The sequence below is a fragment of the Oncorhynchus clarkii genome, chromosome 26 (genome assembly GCF_045791955.1).
Source record: "Oncorhynchus clarkii lewisi isolate Uvic-CL-2024 chromosome 26, UVic_Ocla_1.0, whole genome shotgun sequence".
Classification (NCBI taxonomy): Eukaryota; Metazoa; Chordata; class Actinopteri; order Salmoniformes; family Salmonidae; genus Oncorhynchus; species Oncorhynchus clarkii.
The window spans coordinates 17,890,174-17,908,687 of record NC_092172.1 but is presented as its reverse complement, the minus strand read 5'-3'; the positions used below and the strand labels follow the sequence as shown (position 1 = coordinate 17,908,687).

Below are 18,514 nucleotides of genomic sequence, written 5' to 3'. Positions count from 1 at the left end.
CAAAGGTGTGTAGTATCGGTGGAAAAAGTGGTGTTTCAATTGTGAAGTTTTTGGGTGTCAGAGATTTTAGTGCAGAAGAACTACTGGGGGCTTTAAGAGAAGGGATTCCAGACTCCCAGGCAGGGCGACTCTGTTGGTGCCAAAGTAGTGGGAAGGGTGTTGGGGATAGAAATATATTAGTTAGATTGTGGTGCATCCCCCCCACACACACACTTCCCTTTTTATTTTTTTACACATGTGCATGGACGGAATGTTGAATTAGCAATACAGTTTCGTTATAACAACACAATCGGTCTGTCATAAATGATACATAGCTGACAGCTCTTTTAGCTCCTACTCAAGCTGTCAAACGTTCACTACTATACCCTCCTACCCGGACGTAAACGCACGCGTTCCCAGAGCACACTAGCCATCCGCGGCGCGCGCAGGCCAGAAGCAAGGAGGCGAGACAGAAATGGCGGCGACGGCGGGGGAAGCAGCGTGATATGCTGTAGCAATAAAACAACCTTAAAATACAACTGTCAGTCCGTTGTCGAGAAAATGAAAAAGATGTCGAATTAGGCTGTCTTTTGTAATAATTATTACAAAAAACGAACACCTTCCCCGGCGTACGTCCATCTTCTGATTGGAAAAGAGAATCTCACAGGGAGCATGGCTTCTCAGAGTAACGTTAACCAGGTAACGTTACAACTATTCACGCTGCTGATACGCCTAGAATTTCACATTTGACATAAGTTTCATGGAAAAAGTAGTCTTAAGTAAAATATTGTTAGATTTCTTGATGTGTTTCTTGGCCACAATATAGTGGTAATTCGCGTCATAGAAGTGTGATGATAAATGCTTGCTAATGCTGCCCTAAAAAGCCTATTTCCCCATTGAAACACCAGCATGGTACAGGCCCGAGGAGCCTCCATTCAAATTAGCCAACAGTACTCGAAGTAGGGTTAGTTGAAAATCTAAAAATTGGCAAAAATCGTGGTCACGTTTTGAGTTGAGAAAATAACATTCGAAAGACTCGAACAGTTGTAATTTTCCTTTGACAATTTGTAGTTGTTGAAAAATGCTGCGTGTATGTGCATGGCCCACCTGCTCTGGCTGATGCGACAGGCCTGCTTATCACAGTGCAAATTGTAATAACTGGTTGTTAGCTAGCTTAGCATTTAGATACGAGTAATGTTAAAAAGTGCCGAGGAGTTATAAGCAAGGAATTCATAAAATTGTATATGGTCAAACGTAAACTTTAATTGATTTGTCTGGCCAGCTAGCTACCTAGCTTCATTTAGCTAGCTGGACAACTAGCCAGAGTTCGTGCGGACGCAAGTGGTGTGGCTAATGACTTAGCTACTAACTACACTGGGCCTGATCAGAGGCGGTTTATGTATATTTCCGAATCTGTACCATTCATAATTCTGCAAACGGTTCGGAGCTTGCGCGTTGTGCACTCCGTTTTTGATGTCCCCTTTAGAGCACGTAGCTAGTTGTGCTGCTTTCAAGGGAAGCTGACTCATGTGGACAGACCTCCATGATCTGTTTGGCTGTAATGACTTGTCACGGCCTGAAGTCGTAACTACTAGCTAGCTAGGTAGCTAGCTATCCTACATTGAAAGGTAGCTAGCTATATATTCTGCCCGTGTATAACATTAGCTAACTAGCTAGACATGGCTGTATACATCCATGTAGCAAGCTTGCCTGCTGGGGACCAGGCTAGTGAATTTCTAAATCCACCAACCTATGGAACATCCTTTTTAATTCAGGAAATGGTAATCTATCTACATGCTGGAATGTTGAATAAAATAAAATTGAGCCTACCGTACGTACCGGTTGTCTCCGTGGGCAGGAATGAGACTATAATATATCCACAATAAATTATTATTAAACCAACTTTTCAAAGTGCTGGTAGTAAGATTTGTCACAAGCATGAACACAATGCATACACATGCACGCGACGCATGTATACTTGCCAAGCTCTGTGCACGTTTTTTACATGGTTTTGTGCATGTCAGGTGATATAAATCTGAACACACCACCATAATACTTTCCTGTGGATATATTGTCTAATTCCTGTGGAGAGCCACGCGGATAACAGTTGAGTGGGTTCAATTTAAATTGTATTCACCATTCTAGCTTGTAGAGGACCGTTTCCTGAATTAAACACAGATGTTCCAGACCTTGGTGGATCTAGTAGGCCGTCATTGTAACTGACTTGCCTAGTTAAATAAAATGTTTTTAAAAAAATCTAGAAATTCACCTTACTGCTCCCCGGGCTAGTTAGTAGTGCTGAGTGATTACAGAATGTCGGTTATTTTTCATTGACCGATGACAGTTCAATTATTTTAATTCCAATTTTTGAGCCCTGCGCATTTTCTGTAGAGATACATGGAATAAAGTCTGAACTGTGTGACGTAGTAGGGAGTTGTAGTTTTCAACAGGCTAATATACTATGTACTTTGGTGCAGAAAACATGGTGATTTGAGTACGATGACCATAATCTATTGTGCCAGCCTACTTTTCCGTTCTGTTTGGAGCTCTGAATAAAAACGAAATGGAGCTGACGCGGAGACTAAGCGAAGAGAGAATGCGCAATCGAGAGGGGCAGAAATAGTTTCGAGGTATCTCTACCTGAAAATACATGACCTAAGGGATCGATGGTTGGTATTCAGCATTCAAAAGTATGCCTTATTTTCTTTGAATAACTACTAAAATTGTGATTTGTCAGACAGCATAGGCCACAGATATATAGAGATTGATGACTTGAAATGAAATGGTCATCAAATATTGTATTAAAGTAATGCGAATACATTATGGTTGATAAGTAGTAATATACAGCCAGTTCCATTAATTGTTTTTTTATGTTATTTTATTCTGTTAGTGTTCAACCTGCATAATTCATAATTCTTTGGGACATTAAATGCACTATCGAAGATCATGAGTGTTTTTTAATAAACACCACTCACCTCAAAAAGCACTAATCGCACAGCACTACCATCTAGCTATGTTGTAAATATCATAGCTAGCTAATAGCTTAGCTTCGAGCTATTATTCTACCATAGCTATTACTGTTACAACTTTCCATTGCTTATGTCTGCTTGAGAGCTAGTGTTGGCTAGCAGCTTCTTAGTTTGCAACAAGGGTTCTCAAAGTGGGGTCTTCTAAGATATTAGCTTTAAAGCTGCAACAACACAAACATCTATGCCACGTGACAAAATGTGTAGATTGCAGGAAATTAGCTTAAACTGCAAAATTCCCATCGATGCCAAGAGACGGGCCTTTAAAATGGTTCTTTCCAGGGCCCGAGACTTGGTTCATCTGACCATGCACTACCAAAGTCATAAAACTCCTTGTAAGCTATTTTAAAAAATGTATAAAAAAAAATCTAATTCGAGTTGTTCTGATTATGAGGGGGTCCCACATTAATTTTGGGGTGGCAGGTAGCCTAGTGGTTAGAGCGTTAGGACAGTTTATTTTTATTTTTTTCACCTGGCCAAGATGAAGCATAGCAATTCGACAACAGTTACACATGGAATAATCAAAACATAGTCAATAATACAGTAGACCAAAAGACAACAAAGTCTATATACAGTGAGTGCAAATGAGGTAAGTTAAGGCAATAAATAGGCCATGGTGGCGAAGTAATTACAATATTGCAATTAAACACTGGAATGGTAGATGTGCAGGAGATTAATGTGCAAGTAGAGATACTGGGGTGCAAGGGAGCAAGATAGATAAATAAATAAATACCGTATGGTGATGAGGTAGATAGATGGGCTGTTTACAGGTGCAGTGATCTGTGAGCTGCTTTGACAGCGGGTGCTTAAAGCTAGTGAGGGAGATATGAGTCTCCAGCTTCAGAGATGTTTGCAGTTCGTTCCAGTCATTGGCAGCAGAGAACTGGAAGGAACAGTAACCAAAAGGTTGCTGGATCAAATCCCAGAGCTGACGAGGTAAAAATCTGTTGTTCTGCCCTGAACAAGGCAGTTAATTGTTCCCCGGAAGGCCATCATTGTAAATAACGATTTGTCCTTAACTGACTTGCCTAGTTAAATAAAGGTTGAAGTAAATAAAAACCTACTTTCACAAAATGGGTCGCCTAGTGAAAAAAGTTTCAGAGCCCCTGGTTTACAATACAAGGAATGGCAGACGTTTCAAATTTGAGGGTATAATCTACAGTGCCTTCAGAAAGTATTTACACCCCATGACTTGTTCAGCATTTTGTTACAGCCTGAATTTAAAATGAATTACATTGAGATTATAATCCATAATGTCAAAGTGGAATTATGTTTTTATACATTTGTTTATATGAAAACTCAATGTCTTGAGTCAAGTATGGTGTAGTTATTAATTACACTTTGGATGTTGTATCAATACACCCAGTCACTACAAAGATACAGGCATCCTTCCTAACTCTGTTGCCGGAGAGGAAGGAAACCATTCAGGGATTTTACCATGTTGACTTTAAAACAGTTTAATGGCTGTGATAGGAGAGAACTGAGGATGGATTAACAACGTTGTAGTTACTCCACAATACTAACCTTATTGATAGACTGAAAACAAGGAAGCCTGTACAGAATAAAAATGTTCCAGAACATGCATCCTGTTTGCAACAAGGCACTAAAGTAATACTGCAAAAAAATGTGGCAAAGCAATATACTTTCTGTCCTCAATACAAAGTGTTATGTTTGGGATAAATCAAATACAATATATTACTGATTACCACTCTATATTTTCAAGCATAGTGGTGACTGTATCATGTTATGGGTGTGGTTGTAATCATTAAGGACTGGGGAGTTTTTTTTTTTATAAAAAGAAACGGAATGTACCTAAGCACAGGCAATATCCTAGAGAAAGCCTGGTTCAGTGTGCTTTCCACCAGACACTGGGAGATGAATTCACCTTTCAGCTAGACAATAACCTAAATCTAAAGCCAAATATAAATACTGGAGTTGCTTATCAAGACGACGGTGAATGTGCCCGAGTGGCCGAGTTACAGTTTTGACTTAAATTGGCTTGAAATACTATGGCAAGACCTGAAAATGGTTCTCTAGCAATGATCAACAACCAATTTGAATTTTGAAAAGAATAATGGGCAGATGTTGCACAATCCGGGTGTGGAAAGCTTTTACACTTACCCAGAAAGGCTTGCAGATTTAATTGCTGCCGCAGGGGATTCTAACACAGGAGTCTCCCACCCTGTTCCTGGAGAGCTAACTTCCATTAAGTTTTTGCTCCAACCCCAGTTGTAACTAACTTGATTAATATTCTCAACCAGCTAATTATTAGAATCGATGTGCTAGATTAGGGTTGGCGTGAATTTACAGGACGGTAGCTCTCCAGGAACAGAGTTGGAGAACACTGTTTTAACATGCACTGACTCAGGCTGTTGAATCTAATCAATATGTTTTACAAATGTTAGAATTTTTCTTCCACTTTGACAGACTATTTTGTGTAGATCGTTTACAAAAAAATGACAAATCAATTTGAATCGCATTTTTGTAACAACAAAATGTGGAGAAAGTCCACGGGTGTGAATACCAGCTAACTAGTTAGTACATTTCTTGTTGGCCTATTGGTAATCTGTCATAAGGTCCATGTTTGTCCATCTACTAAGTGTTTTTAATCCTACTCAACCATTTTCAACAATGGTGGTTTATAGCGACGCTTAAGATTAATAGCTAGCTTACTACCTAGCTAGCATGCTTGCTCATCCACAGACATTTAAATCAATACAGAGTCTGCCTAAACTAGATGTCAAATTCCCATTGTGCCATAGGGTCCACCCCACCAGGGCTGGTGAATGTAAGAAGACTATCTAGCTGGCTGGATTGGGGTTTACGTTTAGGTGCATGTGTGAAACTGTGTATATCTCACTGAAGGGGTGAAATATTAAACCATTGATCTAAGGGAGGTAGTTTTGTTCTGAGTTGGCTGTTTTTGCTCCTGATGTGTCCACTGCCCTACCATTTCATATTCTTAATATAAAGCTCTGGTATCAGGGATTGAATGCACGTAATGGAGACATTCATTTATGATTCACAATAAAATTACATTTTACACTATAGATTGTCTCTGAGCATAGAAGAAAATTGATTGAATGCCCATTGCAGAGAATTGAATGTACCTGCAATGTATGGGTTATGCACAAGGAGCAGCAGAAACCACATCTTTGCATTATGAGTCAGGGATTCTAGGTTGAAGCAAAGGGTAGAGGAATGGCAGCTGTTGGACACCGTTCCACACCACAGCGGTGGGTTGTCTGGGTGTTTCATACCAAAGTATCATCACAGTATTTTCAGAGTTAATAAATTAATGCTAGGAGTCTTCAGCTGAGTAAATGCTTCCATGTATTGTGGACATCAAGCATAAAATGGTTCATGGGCCTGTATAGTATATTGTACTGTGCATTTGCCCATATTTTAGTTTTTGACCATTTCGTCAGTTGGTGAACAGTGTGGATTTGGGAATGGTGCATTGTCTTAATGTCACATGACAAATGTGCGGGTTAGGAGTGGGTAGCTGTGGGTAAACCTAGACCCAATTACGGGTTTGTAACTGAAAAGGATGGCAACCTCTTGTCACAGTGACAATCTGATGTGTTAATTTTTTAAAACCTTAACTATGGAAAGTGGTATGGTTAATTTCCAAGCATGATCTGATATGCTGGTGGTGGCCTTCATCTTTTGAATGGTGAGCTCCTGATTCAACATTATGGAAATGGCACATGAGGCTGAGTTGCCTGGCTGGTTAGGTATTTTTCTGAACAGCAGGGTGGAGCTGTGTTTAAAGAGCTGGGCTTGCCTTCCCATTTGTCTTACTCTTGAAAGATCCTGCAACACAATGGCCTCAGAGAATCTCATCCGCTGTTGGTAGTGTTTGAATGACATCGCCCTGTATTAAAGTGTCTCTTACGTGAATAAATTATAGTCGTTTTCTCTGTCATGTCTCTGCTCAATGTTTTTTCAGTTCTTGGGCGTCACTCACTGTGTCAGCTCATTTCTTCTTAAGAATGTAATACGCAAGCCCCGACATGCATCATTGGTTTATTCGAAATGCGTTTGACCTTATTTGTAGTGTTACATATTCAAGGAATGCCAAGTTTGCTAATAGTGACTTTTTGCATTCCAATTTGTGAGGCCTTGCAGGGCTGGCTGAGTCCCAGTCCAATAGGGAACACTGAGTAGTGATGAGGTAGTCCCAGTTCTTGTAGGTATATGGGGTAGTGGATTGTTATTCTATGCATCAGGTGGGAGTTGGTAATGTCTGGTAACTTGAAATTCCAGTGAAACAACTTCTTTGACTGGCTCTTATCAGCTTGTCTGCTGTTTGACATATTTTCTCTTAATATACCCCCACCCCTCTAAGCCATCTGCCACATCCACTTCCTTATACCCGTCTTCCACATAAAGCACATTTTAGATGTCGTTTTGTTAAACAGAAGCCTCATTGAATGCTCTCTGTAATATATGATTATCATTCTACTCTATTGACGTAAAGTATACTAACATTAGAAATTTGCATGTGTTCAGTTTCTCTAGTTTATCTCCTTTTATCAGAGACAATGTCACCGTGCTTTATATTTCATATGGATCCCACCCCTGCTCCCTGATCTGTAACAACATTCATTAAAAGTGTGTGTGTGCGCACACCATCTCACTGGAGCATGTTGAAGTAATACAGATGGCCATTTTGTGGTAATCCTCAATCCATACCAACAGCGAGGGAAGCTTAGTGTGGTACGTGTGGCACGCCTGTAAAAAGAGGCAAAGGGACATTCTTTCTGTTGTGATTGTATTAGTTGTCCCGAGGCCTTTGGATTATAGCTGGCTGTTTGTCGCTTGTAGTGCCATTTCAGCAATGTTGGGCCCTCATTTGCGAAGAGTTACATATGCTTGAACTGCACTTTCTTTTCTCTGTGTCTCCCTTTTCATGTCCCACAGTGCTGGGAGGATTCTGTGTGGTTAGCAAGCTTGTTTCAACTGTTCTTTACTGCTCCATGTCATTGGACACCTTCCCCTCACCATGCACCACCAACACTTGTTTTATTTAGAAATAATTTTTTATTTGTTGCCTAATGAAAGACTTCCAAGGTTGTCTTTTCAGGCTGTAATGTTATGCAGATTTGTTTTTGGCCCCTGCTATTCTGTAATGTGCCAAACCAAGAAAAGTCAACCAGGCGATTGAAGGACCAGTTCACCCCACTGTGCAGGGCTGTCGGTGTGCAGCAAGTGCAAGAGACCTTCAATTACACAGTGCCACTGGGATTAACTTAACCTGCCTTCCCCATGCTGGCTATAAATATCTTTACATAGCAGTGTATTGATGTGGCCAGCACGTGGCTGGGTAGAGTACTATCCCACTGTTAGTGTCTGGTCTGGAGGGGGATTGCCTTGTCAGGTTCATGCCGACATTTTAACGCCTTCCCTAAAGATTCCCATTTAGATGAACACACATTGGCCTTGGTCCAGTTGTGTTTCAAACTGATTGATAATGGCAGAAGGGTGTGGTTGTGTGTGTGATTTGGGGATTCCTATATTTATGAATATTTGAAACATCAGATGTGGGCCATAGTAAATTAACTAAATTGAATTCTTATTACTGCATGGATCCTCAAACAATACGAATGACCACCCCACTTCCAGTTATTAATATGGGGAATTTGGTTGTGTGTAGTGTGAAAAGCGTTGCCAGTACTCAACTCAATTTGCTTCATCACATTAGTGTGGAGCCTTGTGTAAAAGGTGCAGCTAGAAGGAGTAATCCCTGGACAGGGCTTGACATTAACTTTTTTTTGTCATTTGTCCAAAAATAGAAAAATGTTACAAGGAACCACTTTACAAAATAAAATGCATTACTGTTTACCATAGAGAAGAGAACCAGACAAATGTTGGCTGCACTCTCCTTATTGATGACGTTGCATATTCAAGCCTGTCTCTAAATAAAACACTGCCCCCTTTAAGGCTCTCCTGGAGGAAGTTTGGCCACCTTTTGGTAGCCTATAAATAATTGCAGCATTAAAATGACAACTGTATACTTTTGTATGTCCACGGTTTAAAACACTCTTGGAGAGTTCTGGGACGACAGATCCAAAATTCATAACCACTGCGCATAAAAGTAAAACAATGAGACCGATGAAACTGATCAAAACAGTTTTGCTTAATGTTGATACATTTTTATTCCTTCATATTATAAGCTCAATATAAAAAATTTAAAAAATACAGTTTATTATGAAATAGTTTCAAAATGCCACCTCCACAACAGGCACTGTCCTACAGCCTCCGGTCTTGTGACCATTTGATCTAAACTAAATGCCCTGAGTATGTCGACAGAATCAAGCCTTCAGAGGTTTGTTAATTATCCTAAATTATTTTTGTCAAACATGACTGGTGTTTACCCTATATTTATGTAATTAAAATTCTCATTAAAGTTTGGCTACATCTTCTGGCGCCTCCAAGTCAGCATCGGTTTGGACATGAGGCTGTAGCTGATATGCATATCACATACACTTTGTCATGTAGGGTTTTTATTTGGCCTCTAATCCAATTCTGATTGGAGTAATTGTTTGATAGTGTGATAATAAAAAAAGATCTACTTGTCAATTTTGGGCAACTTAAATCTGTTATTCTTGTCCTTCAAGCATTAATATCAAGCCCAGCAGGATGAACCCATGGGATTTGAGGGTCACAAGTCCAGACCAGCATACCAAATAATATTACTTCACTGCCATTAACATTTTCCTGCCCCAGAACATTGTGTGTGCATTTTTTAAGTTGTTACATTGGGGGACATACAATTGATAAAATAATGCATTGTGGCCAAATGTCAGCCAAGATTTCAAAAGCATTGTTTTGCTCCACTTTTGAAGAAACAAAAAAAAGGGACTACAATAGTTACTTGTAGTTCATTCCCTTAGAATGTGTTACATATTGGCTGAAGACAGTGAGTTGGGTCTCTCCATTTGGCTCAGTTCTCTGGGAAGTGGGCTGCCGGGAGCCATTTTGCCATTCTAATGCTACATGACTCGTCACTTTTTTTCATGTTGTCCCTTACTTTTACCCAAACCCGTGACGCAATCTGGGCAGACTGATAGGCAAGCCCTCTCCCAGGAGGCCTAGTTTTACTTCTCTCACGGGTCTGTCACAGCTGTATCAGTTCATCAGTAAGAGGTGTTCTCTGTAGACAAATGGAGGGCGAAAGCAAACCTTTTTCAAAGTGTGTTTCTCATGGCGTCTTGGATGTTTTAGCAATATTTCACACTTACGTTTCCTTCACATGTTAATATTGAAGATACCATGTAATATATGTAGTTATTTAATAAATAATATATTGATTTTAAAAGGTTGCACATGATTATCCTCAGTATGTTGAATCAGATGTTTTATGTAAATATATATTTTCTCTCTGCGCAGTACATCTTCGGGGAGTTCAGCCCTGATGAGATCAATCAGTTCTTCGTGACTCCACGATGTTATGTTGAGGTAAGACACAGAGTTTTGAGTGAGGCTTGAATTAAACATTTTTTCACATACGTTTCCCCCAGCTTATAGCTGTTTTGACACCGTCTAGTCTACGGTTTTAAGTGTTGGTGTGCCGTTTGCTCTTAATGTTAACCGGGTCGATCTTAAGAATGGCCTTTTGGAAGCTCAATTAACACCCAAACCGCTGAGTTTATAGATTTAGTCCAGTGTGTTTATCTACTCTGTCATTGTGTCTAAAACACAGAGAAGACGATGGTTTATTGCATATGTTCTCAGTTTAATGAGTGTGAACAATATAAGCCACAAAATAACATGTTATCACCAGTACTGTCATCTGCCCCCCCTCCAACATGCACATTACACAGATGTGATTCATTGATAAGCAGGATGGCCCAGACTGACAACAGTCGTGGTCTGAGGTTAACACTATGTTTGATTATTTACTTTAACTAGAAGTGTCTTTTTAATTTGTAATCTAATCTCTGCTCTTTGACAGCTTCCCCCCTTCAATGACAAAGTCTCCTGCGTCAGTCAGTCTTCAGGTAAGAACGTCTACTGGATTGCTCTAAGTTTGTCTTGTAGACCATTCCAATCGTCATCCGCATGAGGCCGGCCAGCGATCTCTGGGTTGACAACACTCTTGCCCCCACATGATGTAATGGTTACGACCAAAGTCAAACATACATACGCCCGTTTGTGCTAGTTGGATCCAGACCTACCTGACTGAACTGCATGTAAGAGAGTGACAGTTTAAGTCTGAATTGACATTGTTTTAAGATGACGTTTAACTTGTAAAAATATATCCAAGCATACCTGTAGGGCAGGGATTTTGGAGCCAACAAGTTACAAAAGGTCTGTCAACTATACCCCTCCCCTGCTCATAACACTTAATTTTTTACCCTGATTTGTATGAATTATTCAGGAAGTTACTGCACTCCTGCTGTGCCTTACATTACGGAGTCTATGAGACGGCAGGTTTGCGGTGAGTTTTGGGTCCGACACTCTGTGCTTATTACTTGTTGCTGAAGCACTCAATCCCAGGTCTTAAAAACTGGTGGCTTTCTAAACCTTGCCCCTATTTACTCTCACTCTTGCCTGTCCGTACGATCTGTGAGGCTTTGCATGCTTAGATGCCGTTAAATATCTCCTCTCTATTGCATTAAACACATTGGCACCGCAGCAGTGCTTTAAGTTGACTTGTGATTGACTTGTATACCCCCTACGTCACTTAACTGGATGGATTGAGAACTCTTTTTTTATTGGACTTAAGGGCATAGTAATGGTCTTATATGGAAGCTAACAATTACAATAGGTATTTTGTTTTGCTAGGGTTTGTCACTCAATGCATCATTATGACTCTGGAATTAAATCCCTTTGGTAAAAACACTAACAGAGGACACTCTAATCCACAGAGAAGAGCGAATCTCAAAGGAACTCTAACTATACCTTAATTCCCCCTCAGGGTTTCCGGTGTCTGGTTTGTATGGATGACCAGTCATGTCTTATATAGCCCCGACGTACCATTTTCATTGTCGGGATGGTCTGAATTTACTAACGTTTTCCTCATGTTCACCTTCAGCTGTTTCTCTCACTGCCTATCATCTTTCAATTTGCAATGTTAGCAACTTGCAAGGTCAATGCTTGATATATTCCATTGAGTTTGTGACAGGTAATGAAGTTGGAAATTGTGTTGTATATTTCATGATGCTGAAATTTGTTTTGGAGTAGTAAGTATGAATAATTGGTCACAACAGTATTTTATTGTGTTGTGTGAACCTTTGTCTTCAGTGCAGAACTGTAGTGCCTAATGTTCCCAAGCTAACTGACATATCCTCCTCTGCAGGTGAAGACTACCAGCACATTGAGTTTGGTGTGGACGAGGTGATGGACTTGGAGCCCGTGGGAGTGAAGGATCCTCTCTTCAAGGTGTCCAGCACTCTGAACCCCCAGGCTCCAGAGTTCATCCTAGGATGCCAGCCGTCTCAGAAAGTCCCTCAGACAGCCGCAGCAGACGTCCCAGACGGAGCACACTACAACTCCCTGGACGGCCCGGACGGGCCCGATGGCCCCGACTCGGAACCCTCCGCCATGGACAGCAACCAAAACTGCCAGGATGGGGACGGGGGCCCGGGCAGCCTGGGCCAGCGGGAGAGGAAGAAAAAGAAAAAGCGCCCGCCAGGATACTACAACTACTTGGAGGGCTCAGGCCCCAATAGCGGTGGCATGGGTGTGGACGGGCCTCCTGGAAAGGGGTTGGTGAATGGACACGCTCTTAGCGGCCCTCACCTCGGGTCGCAGGACACGGTTGGTAAGACGTTGTCAGGGGGTGGACTTTCCACCTCAGCCCCTGTTGCTACGGCAGCAGCGTCGGCTGCTGTGAATCAGAGGACTTGTGATAGCCCTGATGAATCGTCTTTGGACTTCACGAGTGGAGCCGCCTCTTTATCAGATGGTAAAGATGCGGCCTCCTCCTCTTCCTCCTCTTCTCAGAGCAGTGGGGTGGCAGAGGGAGGCAGAACTGCAGAGCAGCAGCCTGAGAACATGGCTCCAGAGAGCCCTGAACTGCTGGGCAGCGGCGGGCACAGCCCCTGCCCCACCTCCCCCCCCCCCCCCTCAGTTGCTGTGGCCAGCCCCCCTGCCACCATTGCTACTGCTACTACTGAAGAAGAGGAGGAGACTAAGGACAGTGGGGTGGCTAATGGGCTGGCTGAGCCCCATGCTGACATCAGTGCAGACGGACACAAGGCGGCCTCTGAGGCATTGGAGCAGCCCCAGCAGCAGGCCCCAGCTCCCTCAGTGGAACCTGCTTCCTCCCCAGACTCTGAGGCCCAGCCGTCAGTGGCAGAGCAGCCTAAGTCGCCTGCCTCTCCGGCTGCGCCCGCTGCCATCCCCCTCAAATCCTGGGCTAGCCTCTTCCACAACTCCAAGCCTCTGCCTGGAAGCCCTCAGGCCTACGTGGAGGTGAAGAACGTGGTGGAGGTAGTGGCTCCCTCCCTGGCTGCCGTGGAGCAGCATGAGAAGGCTGGGGAGGTGAAGGAGAGCCCTGTCCATGTATCAGAGGATCCCATGGCCCCTAAACTTGCAGGTAGTGTACTCTCACAGATAGCCCCACAGTGTGAGGAAGAAGAGCTCACAGGTTAACCCTTATGTCCTTTGGAGTGTGTTAGGACTGTCCCCGACTAAAAAAATATATATATATTTTAGCATTTCTACCGATCTGCGTGCCAGTTCTGGTTTTCATATGCACATTTTCGTTGAAGTTTCATTTAATTTATAACAATCTTTGGATCTCAAAATCATTGTCATGTGGTTCATCAAAAATCTATATGTAAATGATACAAACCTAAAAAGTGGCTATGTAACAATAACCTATAAAGCCAACCAATGAAAACATTGCATTCAGCAGGTAGAACACATTGGCTACGCGTGGCCTGTCTGTAACGAACTTGAAACGTATTAGCTATTAACTTGGGTCCGGCCTGAAGCTCCTTGCAACGTTGTATAAAATATTCTGGGCCCCCAGAGTTTCCCGTGCCAGTGAACTCTGGACATGCAGCTGTAGGCTATTTGCGCAAGGGATAAGAAGTATTCAGGTAGGCCTATTTTATGTTTCCACTGGATCAGAGCATGACATTTATCTAAAGGGAGAGATCTGGAAAGGTTTTTCAAATACATTGAGGAATTATTGAAATTCTCAATGGATGTAGAAACAGACTTTGTTTGCTTGCTGTTTGAGGTGAAGAAAACATTACTTTGAGAAGTTCCACGACTCATTAGTGGTGGTTTGTTAAGACGATCAGAAATACCGTCAGATCCCCAAATGGGCACATTTATATTCCAACATTTGCGCGCAGGCCAGGTAACCTATAGGCCTACTTCTATGCATAATCAGGTGCGCATCCTTTCTCAACATTGACAGGAGCGCTCCAAACAAAAGACAATGACTAAATTGACAACTCAATTTAAATGGAATGAAATAAACCAGAACTTGTTTCTCATAAGTGTAGCATAGGTTGTGCTCTCTGCAAATAACCTGTCCACTCCGACAGTGAGAACGGTAAAACACTGGAATAATAATAATATTGAATGCATTAATCTTTTTTTAAATTTTTGCCTAAACAATTCTCATAATTAAGTTATGAAACAATGAATGTGCACAAATTAGCAGGAGGGTGCACATTCTGGATAGAGACGTGCATTGTGCCGCCACACTCGCCTTCTTGAGCTGTGCCATCCCCCCCGCAGCCTCCGCGATGGATTGGTCTTGGCCTCCGCAATGGGTTAGTTCACTGAGATGGCCGCGAATAAGACGGGTGTCTCGTGCAATATATTTGCTACTGCTCGGCTTTAAAAAATCTTGATCGACCAACAGCCTATCAACCACTCGGATAATTGTGATCAGCTCTAGAGTGAGTTGACAACTATACCCATTGATTATTATAATAGTCATTAATTTGTGCACTTTTCATGTTCTGTATGCATGTGCTGAAGTTCAGCCTACCATCCACTTGGTGTCAACATTGGGGCGTTTAGCTAGACTGATACACATGAGCACCAGGTGGTGCTAACACTCAATGCTTGGTAAGGCCCAGATTACTATGACACATCTCCATGACATGCTTTACCTCACCACCCTATTTTCCCAAATAATTCACCAATGAATGGAGCTGGGGAATGAATAGCAGGCCATGTGAGCCCAGGGAGACTACCATGTAGCCAACTGGCCTTGCTGGCATCAAAGAGAGTCATTGTATATAGCAGTAATACTAATACATGTTGAAGGCCTCTATTCCAAACTGCATTCATGAGAATACAGGCATAGGGTGGGCTTTAGCTACTGCTTTACCAATAATGTATGAGCAGCACTAATTAAGTCCCATTACCATGACATCAACCTTATGGATTTTTAGATGCAGTAGACTAGAGCAGGATAAATCTCTGACCTCACACACAGAATATAAAATAAAATTGCAAAGCTACATAATGAGTTGATCTTGTAAACTGCCTCATTAAAGGGGATATGTAGGATCATATCCTGATTACTAATTTCCCAACAACAGCCTCCAGGTGTGGAGACCACACAGGGTACACTGGTGGTTTTAAACAGCCGGTGACAGGGGGGATTGCCATGTCTGGGTAATATGTGTTTTTTGTCTTGACGGGATTATTGCTTGTCTCACTCAGTGGTATGACCCTGGGCTTCCTCAGGCCTCATGGATGTAGTCCTGTGTCTGGGAGAAATATACAGAGGCCTTCTCAGTGGGTTACTTAAGCCTGTCATCCTTTTTGTAAAGTGGGATTTTTCATCTGAGGTATTTATGAGAGAGGGCTTCTGGGCATTCTAATGTGCTTCTGTCTAGATAAACCTGATGGTTTCCTGTGCTCTACGGCTGTAAATAATTAAACCAGGCTCCATGTGGTTGCCTTCACCGTTCAGTGGAAAGGCTTATTTTGTACCCACAATACAGTGCTCAGACAGCGCGCTCCTGTCAGGAAATGAACAGGAAGCTATTATAGGACCCCTTACTGGTGTCACCACTACCACATCTCATTTTGATTTTCAACCCTGTATACGATCGTATCTCATCTGGAGTGTGCCTTTACTGTTTAGGCAAACTATTTATCTTCTCTCCTGGAATGATCGTTTCACTTTTAGCAAACCTGTTATCTATAAAAACCTTGTTTCTATCATTGAGGTTGTTCGTATTATGATATGTAAGTAGGCGGAACTATCAAAAAACTGCTTGCTATTTTTAACCCATTGTTTTCCCATAATGTGATTATGTGGTGGTGTTCTGATATTTTCTATGTTGGAATGTCTGTCCACGTTACCATGGAAGCTGTGTTGCCAGTCACAGTCTCCCTTCCTAGGCGTGGCACAGTATCTCCTTGTTCTGACAAACCAGCCTTGTGTGCCACTGTCATATGATGCAGAGTTGGAAGAAGGGACACGATCTATATAGCACATGGTGTAAATTGATATTTTTTGCCTGAGGTTTACAAACTAGCTTCTATTTTAACTTTTGTTTGATTTTAGTAAGGGATGTGTGTTCAAAATCATGTGTACTTGTTTGAATCCCCAGAACTAATTGAGAATGTGAAGTTGATACACAAACCAGTGTCTTTGCAACCAAGAGGACTGATCAACAGGGGAAACTGGTGCTATATCAATGCTGTATCCTTTTCTCAGTTGCATGTGAAATGCTTGAATCACATCATGTCATAAACAAAATGACATTAAATGTCTGTATTTAGTGTTCCAATGAGGTGATTTTTGCCCTTGACTGCCACCCCCAAGACATTGCAGGCCTTGATTGCTTGCCCCCCCATGTATCACCTGTTGAAGTCCATTCCGCTGTTCAATGACACCCAGAGACCCTGTACTTCCACACCCATGATGGACAACTTGTAAGTAGCCTCTCTCGCTGGGAGCTGACTGGCTGTTTTTAAAAGTCAAATCTCACAATCAATAGAGGTCTTGTTTGTGTGCAAATAAGCAGCGACAACAAATTCCTGCCTGAACTAAATTGGTTAAACTGTGTTGAGTATTGAGAGAAGGCGTTAATGTGTTCCCGCTGCATTGGGTTGGGTGTGTACTTCCTTTGCTGATTACAACTCCCTGACCTTGTTTCTCCCTCCAGTGTAAGGCTTGTCAATGAGTTCAACAATATGCCTGTGCCATCCAAAGCCAAGCAGCAAGGTAAGCTGTCTGTCAGCATCTTCTAAAAGAGCTAGAGTTTATTGTATTTCCTGTTGATGTTCATTTGATGTGTTCCTTGTTGCTTTTTCCGTAGCTGCTGGTGAAAAGATAATAAAAGACATTCGCCCAGGTGCTCCTTTTGAACCCAACTACATCTACAGACTCCTCACCCTCATCAAGTCGAGTCTCTCGGAGAAGGTAAAGCCATTGGGCATCCAGACCAAGCTTTACCTTCGGCCTGTAAAATGAGTAATGTGTACTCTGAGGTTGTACTAGCAATTAGGACTGGGAGATGTATTTTATTCATTTGAATGTTTTAGCGCAGATTATGTCCGCTTGTTATGTTTTATTTTTGGTCTAGTCTCCTTTGCTCCCTCTGTGCTGTGTGCACCTTACCATTTACACACACACTAAGTCCCACTCACAACAACAAAGATGAGAAATCACTTCTTCCTCTCTGACAAACAGTTTTCAACTTGCCATTTGTGGTTTTGTCCAACAGAATCGGTCATATGGAGACTGAAACACATTGAGACATTATTTTACTGTAATAGAGGAAGTTAACCTTTCTAAATAAAACCTTTTTTTATGTCTCAACTCCTCAAGTTGTGCACAGAGCAGACACTACTAACAGGAGTATCAATGAACATTGGTTCTGGACAATGTGTGTTCAGCATTTTAGCCAGAGACTGTTAAACTAGCTGTCTAGTCTGTCTTATAATTGCAATAAGCATAAAACACAAATATAAGGAATTCTAATTCTGAGAAATAAGGTAGGCTACATGATTTCAACATCTGAACAAAGTGGACAGGCTAGCATGCTTTTCAAACCGTTGGAAACAGACAGAACGGTGTGTTCATAACAATTATACCTTGTTAGCCAGCAAACGGGCCCAAGTTGGCTAAACATGAAATATAAAGATTAACTGGCTACTCGGTAGCACATGGGCTTGAGTGATTGTTTGAGACCTGTGTTAATGTTCTATAATGCCTGCTACAAGTTAGTAATTATTATTGAATGTGCATTATACATGGTTCTGGTTAAATTTGTTACAAAAAGGTTATTTTCACAGACTGACTTGTAAGCTAGATCAGTGATTATTGCAAAAAAGCAGGTGAACTATTTTTGATAAAATAATTAAATAATTAGTGGCTCTTATGGTTGTGGAAGGCTTATATTTAGCCTAAGTATAACTTCACAAGCCCTGAATTAGAGCAATTAAACTGAAACACTGTGTATCGCCTGTTTCCTGACACTGGTTTTATGTCAAATTCCACATTCTCATCAGTACACTTGAGTCTATGCACCGGAGACATTCAGTCTGTACCTGTCTGGATGGTACAG

At 41.7% G+C, this 18,514-nt stretch overlaps 1 protein-coding gene across 2 annotated transcripts in view; it reads left to right on the top strand.

The window, feature by feature from the left end:
• The first annotated feature begins 358 nt into the window (after window positions 1-358).
• LOC139385220 (ubiquitin carboxyl-terminal hydrolase 10-like) overlaps window positions 359-18,514 on the top strand; it is a 29,631-nt gene continuing 11,475 nt past the window's right edge. The window contains exons 1-9 of one of the 2 annotated variants that reach the window (XM_071130334.1): window positions 359-678; window positions 10,401-10,469; window positions 10,966-11,011; window positions 11,392-11,451; window positions 12,313-13,554; window positions 16,553-16,644; window positions 16,768-16,877; window positions 17,111-17,169; window positions 17,264-17,367. In XM_071130334.1, the coding sequence (XP_070986435.1) occupies window positions 652-678; window positions 10,401-10,469; window positions 10,966-11,011; window positions 11,392-11,451; window positions 12,313-13,554; window positions 16,553-16,644; window positions 16,768-16,877; window positions 17,111-17,169; window positions 17,264-17,367 (1,809 nt within the window). In that variant the 5' untranslated portion in view covers window positions 359-651. The remainder of the gene's footprint in view (window positions 679-10,400; window positions 10,470-10,965; window positions 11,012-11,391; window positions 11,452-12,312; window positions 13,555-16,552; window positions 16,645-16,767; window positions 16,878-17,110; window positions 17,170-17,263; window positions 17,368-18,514) is intronic. The other variant, XM_071130335.1, reaches the window with a different exon arrangement.